Source organism: Solanum pennellii, chromosome 5 (genome assembly GCF_001406875.1).
Source record: "Solanum pennellii chromosome 5, SPENNV200".
NCBI classification, from domain to species: Eukaryota; Viridiplantae; Streptophyta; class Magnoliopsida; order Solanales; family Solanaceae; genus Solanum; species Solanum pennellii.
In genome coordinates, this window is record NC_028641.1 from 12,833,903 (window position 1) to 12,845,440 (window position 11,538).

The following is an 11,538-nucleotide window of genomic DNA, read 5'->3' on the forward strand; positions in this document are numbered from 1 at the left end:
ACCCTCGCCTTTCTCACTTATACAAACACAAGCGAAATGTATAAATTGTGTTTATGTTTGTATAAAGCGTGAGAAAATTGTATATACACATGCAAGTACATATATTTTCGTCCTATACACTTATAATTATACAATAAAAATACTCCTCTGCCCAGTTTCTTTTGCCTTTCTCTCTTTCTCGTTTTATACAATTTTCAAATTGTATCCAATTTCTCTCTTTCTCGTTTTGTACAATTCGATTCAATTGTATATTCCTTGTCAAATCTCTTTTGTCTTTCTCTCTTTCTCATTTTATACAAATTCAAATTGTATATAATCGTTCTATACACTTATAATAATACAGTTCGTTTTATACACTTCGTTTTTATACAGTTCTCTGCGCAAGTATCTTTCTCTTTCTTGTTTTATACACTTCGTTTTATACAATTTGCTTCAACTGTATATGTATAGCGAATTATACAGTTTCTATGCTTGCTATGGAGCACAATTATGCAAATTTTGCTATAACATACAAATATAAATTTTTTATTTGTTATATGTGAAAGTTGTCCTAAAAAAAGATAGTGAACTAATATGAAACTAAGAGTATATATTTTACTTCTTAATTCCAATCTTGGGCAAACAAATGCACGCACGTAAATGATCATTCAAATGTACGCACGTAAATGATCATTCATTCTTATACTTTTAATAGAAACCGAACGAGTGATCTTCTCCACTTTGAATTGTCATAATTTTTATTAGAGTCAGACTATAATAATATTGACTAACATTATATGATGTATTTTTTTATTATATTAATATATATGTGGTTTACAATATTTTTCGTATCGTTTTTTATATAATTAATTTTTTTAATTAATATATCAAATTAATACAATTTAATTTAACTTTGAGAATTAGTCAATTTAATTTTTAAAAAGTGTAACATAAGAGAATAACTATCGGGATAACGATTTAAATTGGCTTCCTCTGGTCATAGTATTAAATGAGTTGTTAGGTATGACTTTTAAGAATTAGGCTGAAAATCATTTACACCCTAATTCTACATTAAAATCCAAACTCCACACTCAATTTTAAAAAATAATTATTTTAAACTCATGCAAAAATTAGCTATACATGAAAAAAAAATATGAGGTACTATACACAAAGTTAATGTATACATTTTTCTTGCTAATACGTCGCGACATCAGTAAAAGCAAAAGATATAGGTAATAAGTAGATACGAAATGCTACTTGTGATTTGTTTCCCTACTGCTAGAAAAGTAATATCTCTCATTTATAATGAACCTATTTTCTAAAATAAACTGTTCCAAAACTGAAAAAATCAATAACATACACCATAGTTAATATGTGGCTTTTGTTACAAAAATAGAATATGCAATAGCAGATAGTGAGTTTTCAAGTTCAAATATTGTTCCAATGGGCATGATCATATATCAGGGAAATACTAATCAAGCTTTGATTGTAGTTGCAATATCACTCGGGGCGCGGTGGGGGTGGGGTGTTGTTTCTACATGTGTAATGGCACAAGAAATACAACATAGTTGCACTAAGATAAAATAACATGCACATCCATTTTGTGTCTTTCTATACAGTAAAGTTGTAGCTAATCAAATATTTTCACTTTCAAATGCCTAAGCTGTGTCCTCCAGCAACAAACACCAGCATGCAATGTATTCATCCTCCATACATTCTTTAAACATTGCAGGAAACTGCATCTAGTAAAGAGTACGACCATGCTCCTCACCGTTGTTCTGTGCCAGTACAATTGTTTAAATTGTTTCACAATATTTTACACGCTGCAATACAGAATACAAACAAATGAGCCAAAAGAGACGAGTATGAAACATGGAAAATCACATAAAACTGGAAAATACATCTTTGCGCGACATGAGAATCTCAACATTATCACATCAATCATTCAGAAGAAACATAAAACTACAAATATACAAGAGTCAATAGAGATATGAAACATGAGATATCACAAGAACTGAACTATCACCACACCAGCATCTTAACATCACCACATGAAGGAAAACAGCACACTTGTACAGCAAGACTGATTGAGCGGAGGAACAAATAAAGCTGATATCTCTACCATACAATTTTCATTGACGGGTAGAAGCTAATGAGCTGTAGTGAAGTCCCCTTACAAATTTAGATACAAGTTATAAATCTTAAACAGTTAAAGCAACTGATGATTTCATAAGCTGATTGTACTGACTACATAGCTTGTCAATGAGAGGCTTAAAATTAGGTTGTCTTCTCATATAGGTAGAATGTAAATGCTGAGAATATACGACTATGGGTGCCAAGAACTGTTTGTGACGCCTCCCTCACAAACAAGTTCCCTGTTCTCCACAAATTGCAGTTTAAAATTTCTGCATGCCCTCATTCAATTCCATTGACATGCAAGATCATCAATCCACCATCTTAAATTACAACTCTTTGATGCAAAATAAGTTCTTATACCTTAAAAAACGTTATAAATTATTACTCAGTCTTAATGGACAAAATTCTGTTATATCTAGTTAAACTTTGTCCTTATATACTACATTTGTTTTTCTAGATATAGTTAATCAAACTTTAGCAAAGTGGAATACACTCCCATCCCCTTCCCCACTCTTGGCAGTTGATCTTCTTGTGACTATTTTCCCTATACTTCCACTAACTCTGCTACTGCAAAGCCTAAGAAAAATGGAGGCCAAGTTGACGAAAGTAACAAAAAAATAAGGTAATCTGATATGTGGACAAAAAATTCCAGGCCAAATAGTTGCTAATACTATATTGGAAAGCCCCAAGAAACCAATTGAATCCTATCTGGAGAAATCCCAACCCCTACTAACTGATCCTTAAGTTTGGAAAGCACCAAAATTAATGAGGTGATTTTGGTTTTTAACATATTAACCCAATTTGCATAAGAACTGTGGCGACCAGTAAATTAGGAGACCGTAGAAAGAATAAGTCATATTGACAAAATCACAAATATAAAGTAAAAGGAGAAAACTCTGATATATAAAAGTGTCAAATCCAAATTATGAGTTCTTAACAAAAGAAATATCAGAGCTACCAGAAAACATTACCCACAGAACTCACCAAGCTACCTCACCTTCCAATTTTCATTCTTTCAAGAAATAAAGCTTTTACATTCACTTCCATGGAAACATTCATTCCTGTCCAATTCTCCCGGCCAAACCTCCGCACCTTTATAAGAGTTTTAACTTGTTTTTAGCCAATCTGAAGGCATTATAAGTTAATTTATCAACATCTCATAATTTCTATTTCGATTTGATTAGCATAAGTGCATACTAGTGTCAAGCGAGTATATAATCATCAAAACTTATACAGCAATACCTGATTTCATCATTAAGGAGTTTAACTTATATGAGCTGATACCTAGCAAATAACCTGCTAAATCATTAGACTACTATAGTAAGAGTTTTAAATATAACCTAGATCTATATTCTAAACTAGTCAACACAATCTAACGAACAGAAAATATGAATGAAATATTCACAATAGATCAAAAGAGAGTTCATATAATCCTGCACAAGTAACAGGGCAAACAAGTGCGAGACATACAAAAGAAGTAAGACCAAGCTGCACAGGTAAGGAAATCCCAAATCATTAACTAAAAAGTGCAAACAGAGAGAGAAGACTCATAATCAAAAAAACTGTAGAGGAGTAGAAGAATCCTTACGTTGACTATGCGATTGTGATGAAGACATAGGGCAGAAAATAGCTCGTCCAATCATTGACAAAACAGAAACAATTCCAGCTAGATACAAAACCATAACGAACACAATAATCCAAGGCATCATGAAAAATCCAATGAAGAAGGTTACAGATCCACATAGCATCAAAGCCATGGAAATACCGAGAAGCAAGGAAGCAAAGCCGGCGGGAGTAATCTGCTGCATCGGCCTCACTGTCGGCAACTGTGTACTGCGTTGGATAACCGGTGACTGATCGGAAAACTCAAAGGGCGTAGTTGGAGATCGGAGGATATTGAAAATCAAAGTAGAAAGCTCATAAAGAAGCTTAGATTGTTGATCCTGTTGACTTCTCATCATGTTTGCTCAAGTTTTTTTGTTTTTTTTTTCTTCTTTGAGGAGAAAAATAATAGAGTATGTTAAAAGGAGATGGATAATGCAAAAAACGAGGCAAGTGGATAAAATTTGTGATTAATTGGTATTTATCCAATCAAACAATTTATTGGAGGCGCTCTCTGACCCAAAAAGTGAAAAGACGCGGCGGTGCTATTCCGATCACTCATCACACCATTTACCTTCTATCTTTAAAATTTATTTGAACGTAGATATAAAATCAAATAAAATGTAAAATTATTTTATCCATATTTAATAAAATGAATTATTTTTTATTGGTTAGTTTTCATTGTGATAGGATTAATACTCCTAGACTTATTGTGAGTAAGTTATGTTGAATAAGCTATATTACGAGAGTTATCTAATTATGTATATGATAATTTATTCATAAATAATAAATAAATAATTTTATAATAATTCAATATTATACATTTTATCTATGGATTATTATAACAATTAACAAACCTCACACTAAATGAATATTAAATTATCATCTAGGTGTTTGAAATTGTCTTTAAACATTATGATGTTAATTTTAAGATTAAACTATTACAACTACTCCTTATTCTCCGAAATACTTAATTCTCAAAGAATTTCTTTTTCTCTTAATTAGCATGTCATGTCATTAACATTTTTTTAATTCATTTAAGTAAAATCATAGTTTTGTTTTTTATTTTTTTTTTTAAAAGCAGATTAGTTTATTAAGGAGAAATTTGTATGCTGCCAAAAATATTTTTGTTACTTGAACTTTATATTATTTTCCAAAATAGTTCATTCATGTTTTAAATATTGTTCATACAGAATATTTTATTTTTTTAGAATAATAATACCACTCAACAATTACTTTTTTTCTAAAAATTACTAAATACCTTAAAAGTCTCATTTTATTCTAGTTGATACATTATGTCATTAAATCACCCGTTTAAAAAAATAATAGACATTTTGACTCATCCAACTTATATCTCTATTATACAAAATACAAATATAAATTTCGTAAAAATGTATGGAGATTACAAAAAAAATCACAAATAATCTAATTCCGTGCAAAATTTTCCACCAAATAAAATTCAAAAAGAATAATCTATTTAGAAAATAATTACCTGAGAATTTTGAAATTCCTAAGTAAGTTATGTGGAAATTTTAAGCAAGTAAGTTTTCATACAAGTATTCAAATAAATCAGTAAGGTTAACATAGTTGGTAAAAAAAGGATCTATTATTTAACTATTTTTCAATTTAATTTTCTTTAAATTATATTATATTTATCTTAATATAGAATTAAACACCAATGTATATTTTTACGAAAAATGCTCGAAAATATCCTTGAACTATCAAAAATAGCTCACATATGCCCTTAAATTAAATTCTGGCTCAAAAATATCCTTCTGTTAAAATATTGAGTCACTTTTACCCTTACTTTTAACAGAGGTGTGTTAAGTGCCACATGAACGTCACGTGGATGTCACATAAGCACCAAACAACTTCACCTCCACACAAACTCATGAAATTTTAATTACTAATTTCCCCCTCATTTCTCTAAGAGATACAATTTTCATCCATTCTTATTTCTCTTAACATGATACGATTCCCTTTCTTTCTCTTATACGATTTTCTCTCCCTTTTATACTATTTCTCCTAAGGTTTCACAGATTTCCTCTCACTTAACAACTGAAATCCTCTACACAAATGGAGTCTAACATCCTTACAGTCTACATTAGAGTGATGTATGAACAACAAAACCCTTTTTAGTCTGTAACTTGTAATTGAAGAAAGTAAATCAATTGTTTTACCAGTCCTGTAGGCATTTCAAGAAGATAATTCCCTTTTGCATCTAAAGCTCTTTTTGGTTCTAACATGAATTGATATTGTTATGGATTATGATTTTGAGGATTTTCAATAATATCTTCAAATAAGCAACGACAAGAGCAATAATCTAATTTCGACATCGTCAGAGAATTCCAATGGCGAAAAGAATTTACCTCAGCGGCAACAAGATAGAAGTTGTCGGCATTTGAGCCAGTTTTGGGCCGTCTTTCCGCCAGTTGAGGAGACTGCGAGATCACCGGAGTTGCCGGACATTGCAAGTGCGATCATGAGAAGAAATTTGTGAAACCTTAGGAGAAATCGTATAAGAGGGAGGGAAAAACGTATAAGATAAAGAAAGGGGAATCGTATTATGTTTAGAGAAATAAGAATGATTGAAAATTGTATCTATTAGAGAAATGAGAGTAAAATTAGTAATTAAGATTTTATGAGTCTATGTGGAGGTGAGATTGTTTGGTGCTTATGTGGCATCCACGTGACACTTAACACACTTCTGTTAAAAATAAGGATAAAAGTGATTCAATACTTTAATAGAAGGGTATTTTTAAGCCAAAACTTAATTTAAGAGCATATGTGAATTATTTCTGATAGTTCAAGAATATTTTTGAGCCTTTTCCAATATTTTTATCTCATACTAAATTAACAAAATACAAATAACAATTAGTTGAGTTGTCTATTTTGATTCAATAATGCACACTTTATACAAGATTAATATGTTCATTAATAAAGGCCAAAATTTTATTTTCTAATACAAATATTATTCTCTTTATATTATTATTTTCAATGACATTTATAAATATGATTTTCAAAGTACACCATCAAACTTTGGCCAAATACATAGATAGCCCCTCTAACTCACTTTCATATTTTATTTTTGCACTCTGTTTTAGCTTTATTCATTTTAATTCTTCAATTTCATTTTTTTATGTATCATTTGAATATAAAATAATAAATTCATGATTTTTTATATATATAATCTTCAACTACAATTTTGTATTATAAAATTGACGTTGGTCTGTTAGTTTTGTAAAAAAAATAAAAATTGACGGAAGAATTTTGATTTCTTTTTAAAATAAAATTTTACTTTTGAGAGTTTTTCTATATTTTTGCATGAAAAATAATTGACGAAAATATGTTAGTTTTTTTTCTTAAAATATCAATGACAACCCAATGAAATATATCGAATTTGTCGAATTGTAACTTTTTTTAATAGTGTTTTAAACAAATCTTTCCTTTTTATTGTATTTCATTCTACCCATTTTGAGTTGAATTTAAAAATTAGAAGGCTCTAGTATGTGAGTTAAATTCAGATAGCCTTTATTTAATTTAACTGATTATTAAAGAAAGAAAATTGTTTCACTTTCATCGACTATTCTTTATATAAAAATATAGAGAAACTCAAAAAAGAAAAATTGATGTTCCTTGGTCATTGTTTTGGAAAATCTAATGGACGGATGTCGATTTGTAAATGTAAAATTACAGTTGAAGAGCATACTTAAAAATAAAGAAATCATAAAAATAGTATTTTGTGTTTAAATGATATATCAAAAATGGGGTTGAAGGGTTAAAAAATAAAGCTAAGACAGAGTATCGATACAAAAAATAAGCACAAATTCGAGGGGTCGTGTATGTGTTTGGCCTTTAATTATTTTGATGGTTAATTGACTTTTAATATTATTGATCAGTTATACAATAATATGAATAAATAATGTAAATTAATGTTCATGAAGTGATTTGCATATCATCGTTTAGTTTGAACTTCAATTAAATTTTTTAAATTTGTAATATACTTTAAAATTTATGTGTTTATGATTATTCAAAATTAATGGCATTATAGTAAGTGTTAAATAGTTATTCTTCATAGTACAAAAAAAAATAAAGTTTAAGTATGATAAATGATTCATAAGTATGAAAATTTCTTCAAACTAGTGCTTTTTTTATTTTTAAAAAAAGTAGTTAGGAAAAACTTTGGATAGTAATCAAATGAAAAAAAAGGTTGATTTTTTATCACATTCTTTTAATTATAGAGATCTAAATTTTGTTTCTTGTACATAGTGAGGACACCCTTTCACAAAATTTAAAGGCATAACTCATAAATTTGCCCTTTAACTTAACATCATTTTACATTTATATCCTTCAATTTTGAATGTGCACAAATAGACACTTAAACTTGTATAAATTTGAACAAATAGACAGAAACGTCCTACATTGCATCCTACATGGAAATTTGGTCCTACATGTATTGTGACACGTAGGACTCGCATGTCTATTTGTTCAACTTTAGACAAGTTTAAGTGCCTATTTGCGCACATCGAGTAAAATGAGCCTAAGTTAAAGTGTATATTTATGTATTATGCCAAATTTAAATCATTTCGCATATTAATTTAACAATATTAAAATATCTTTCAGATCCCTCGATCAATATCAACCATATAATGCAAACACTCTTTTACCAAATTAAAACCATTTCATATACTATTAACTGATATCACATCTTAAGGTATTCATTTTATGATTCTTCTTTTTCTTGCGGTTTTCAATGCTATCTTCTTTCTTCAAGTATATTAAATTATTATTGCGGACAAAAGAAAACATGTAAAATAAATTTACTAAATTTCAGATTGAAACTAAGAAAAGAGGGAAAAAACTGAGGCTGAAAATGTTTGCACCAGCCGGGAATCGAACCCGGGTCTGTACCGTGGCAGGGTACTATTCTACCACTAGACCACTGGTGCTTATTGTTTAAAGCCTTCAATTTTTTTTATATTAATATATTAAACAAGTTACCATTTCAAATATTCATACTATAAAATAAAATCAGGTTGACTTAGTATTCTTTTTAATTTGCAGTTCTAGATAATATATCTAATGAATTGATTTGACGAAAATAAAACAACAAGATAATCTACCTCATTAAACCACATATGAAGTTCTCTTTTCCTTCTAAGAATTTTGTGTTTGTTGCTTAAAATAGGGTAGTGTGTCGCTTGATTTTGTTCGATTTTAATATGTAGAAATAAGACTAAAATTTTAGTCAAATAGATTTGATGAATTAAATACGTCTATTATTAAAAAAAGAAGAGGTTTTAATGACATAGCATGTCAACTAGGCGAGAATTGAAATATAAGTGTTAAAACATTTTTTTAAAAAAGAAAATAGTGATAATTGAGTGATTTTGATCTTAAAAACAAAGGTGCTATTTGAAGACATTTTTTAAAACATGAATAACCATTTAGAAAATTTACTCTTTGAAGATTTGTATTGTGTCTTATAAATATATTCATATCATAGTAAATATTTTTTATGTATATATTTTTTGAGAAAATGTTAAGTTATGAATCTAATTTTGGGATCGAGTTAGTTTTTGCCCATGAATAAAATAGATTTTCTTTTAATTAATTCAACAAGAGAAATAAAAAAAAACTTTTCTCTTTTGTTATTTTCTAATATATTCTCTCTTTTTTTAAAAATAATAATAATTATAATTTGATAACACAATATCAACACATAACTCTATAGTCTTACATAGATATGTGAGAGTTCATGTTATTAAGAGTTTCCAAAAGTGTAAGATAAACATCTTACGCGATAATTTCCAATCATGGGAAAGTTTAATTTTGTGGATTTCGTTTGATTACTATCTTCTCTAATATGATTTTATTGAGAAGGTTGGAGTTTTGTGCAGAATGGTTTGAAGTTTGAAATAGTATGCAAGAATCTTTTTGCTACTTAAGTTAACCAAGTTGGTTATCAAGTATCAACATGGGTTTTGGTGCAATGGTGGGAGTGCTTTACCTTTAACCAAAGATCTCAAGTTTGAGCCCTGGTTATGAAAAAGATCTTGTTGGGAGCGCCACCTCTACCCCTGAGTGAGCTCTGCAATGCCCGATCCGAGTTTAGTCGGATTAGACCTCCAACGTAGGCTCTTAACACTGGGTAGGAAAAAAATGGATTATCAAAGTGTGAAAAGGTAGGTTTTCTTTAAAGACTTTGACATAAATGAGATATTTGTTTTTCAATTATGTGGAAGAGAAGAAGTGGTACGTATGTTTACAATGGAAAAGTATAGAGGTTATGGGGGATACATGTAAGTAATTCGAGTGCTGATTATTCTTGATTTGGTCAGTATTCTAATATATATAACTATTATATCTAAGACGTATATAGAGAGTCCGTAAATTAGACAACAAATAAAAATCTGTTTAAAATTTTCTAATGTACAAGAAATACGTAGCCACTTGTAGTGACAACATTTTTGTCTTGGTATGTTAGGGTTAGTTTCAAATATATACAATGAAGTAATTAAAGGGAAAATGCATAAGTACCCGTTAAATTATGATCGAAATATCAGAGATACATCTTAACTCTAATAAGGTCTTATTATCCCTGAACTAATTTTTTTAATTATTTTGTACACCTTTTGTCTTACATGGCACACTCCGTGACTCTACGCAATTGAGGTGCGTGTGAGACATTTGGATGCCACGTAAGCCAAAAAGGTGCACAAAATTACAAAAACATAAGTTTAGGGGGTAATAAGACCTTAGTTTAGTTAAGATGTGTCTTTGGAATTTCAGTCATAATTTAGGAGGGTATTTGTGCATTTTCCCTCTACATAAAAGATAGTCAAAATTTATAAACGGTATGCTAGCTAAAAGTCATGGAAAGTATACACTAGTTATACAATATAACTTATCTTTATATGAATTATACATGAACTTTACATTATCACACACTTGAAAAGTTGAAAAATAACTAACTATACATAAAGTATATACTACCTAGGCATGAAATATACATTGACTATTTAATTTCGATAATCTCAAAATTACCTCTAAACAATTTCAAATTTAAAATAGTAAATCATCTCGAAGTTATGAGTCTTTTGATATATAATTTGGTTGAAACGTGTTGACACCCAATTTTGGACCTCCTCAATAGAAATTAATTCACGAGCTTCTTAATTCCCAAAGCGATTTATAATAATTAGTTTTATAAAATTCAAAATAGTTTGCAAGTTTATTTTGAGGTAATTTTAATAATTTTGTAATTTCTAAATGATAAATATGTTTTGTATAATTTTGTATATAATTAGTATATTTTTTGTGAATATTCGAAATCGTCTCGAAAAGATGTTTATTTTGGTAATTATTTTATTAATTTGGTCTAGCATAATTTTGAGTTATTGAAATTATTTAGTTTATATTCGAACTAATTATTTTATTTCGTTAAGTTTAAGAACCTCACTAAATTAGTTTATGCTAATTCGTCTTATTAGTCAAAATACTTTTAACCCCTCAAGAGACCAATTTTAGGTCATTTGTTAATTAAAAAATTGTCCTCTAGGTCGTGCATTCCGTTTCTTACGCCCAACCCAACTCCCACTCTAAATCACTTCAATTCCTTCTCAAATGCAATTCCCTCAGCCCACTTTCAAATTTCAAAAGGCCCAATTACAAAACCAATCAAACAAAACAAAACAGTAGCAAATCGACCAACCCACAACTAATACAATATATCCAACCCAACTTTAAACCCGACCTGTCCATGTTCTTCTTCTCAAAGAGACCCAACAGCAAGCCGTCCAACGCGAGATTCAGGACGTT

General features: G+C 29.4%; 1 protein-coding gene and 1 non-coding gene across 7 annotated transcripts; both read right to left on the reverse strand.

Annotated features, from left to right (window-relative positions):
* Nucleotides 1–1,315: 1,315 nt before the first annotated feature.
* Nucleotides 1,316–4,308, reverse strand: LOC107020938. Of its 6 annotated transcripts, none has more exons than XM_015221476.2 (4): nucleotides 3,704–4,308; nucleotides 3,358–3,399; nucleotides 3,113–3,207; nucleotides 1,316–1,802 (listed from the first exon to the last, which is right to left on the reverse strand). In XM_015221476.2, the coding sequence occupies exons 1-3, from the start codon at nucleotides 4,074–4,076 to the stop codon at nucleotides 3,131–3,133; spliced, it is 492 nt and encodes a 163-aa protein (XP_015076962.1). In that variant the 5' UTR covers nucleotides 4,077–4,308; the 3' UTR covers nucleotides 1,316–1,802; nucleotides 3,113–3,130. The 6 variants fall into 6 exon arrangements, with proteins under 6 accessions (XP_015076962.1, XP_015076960.1, XP_015076961.1 ...); XM_015221474.2 differs by having other exon boundaries at nucleotides 3,358–3,411; XM_015221475.2 differs by having other exon boundaries at nucleotides 3,100–3,207; nucleotides 3,358–3,411.
* A 4,287-nt stretch (nucleotides 4,309–8,595) lies between these two features.
* Nucleotides 8,596–8,666, reverse strand: TRNAG-GCC. Its single transcript has one exon. It is a non-coding gene; the product is annotated as a tRNA-Gly (tRNA).
* Between the last annotated feature and the right edge of the window lie 2,872 nt (nucleotides 8,667–11,538).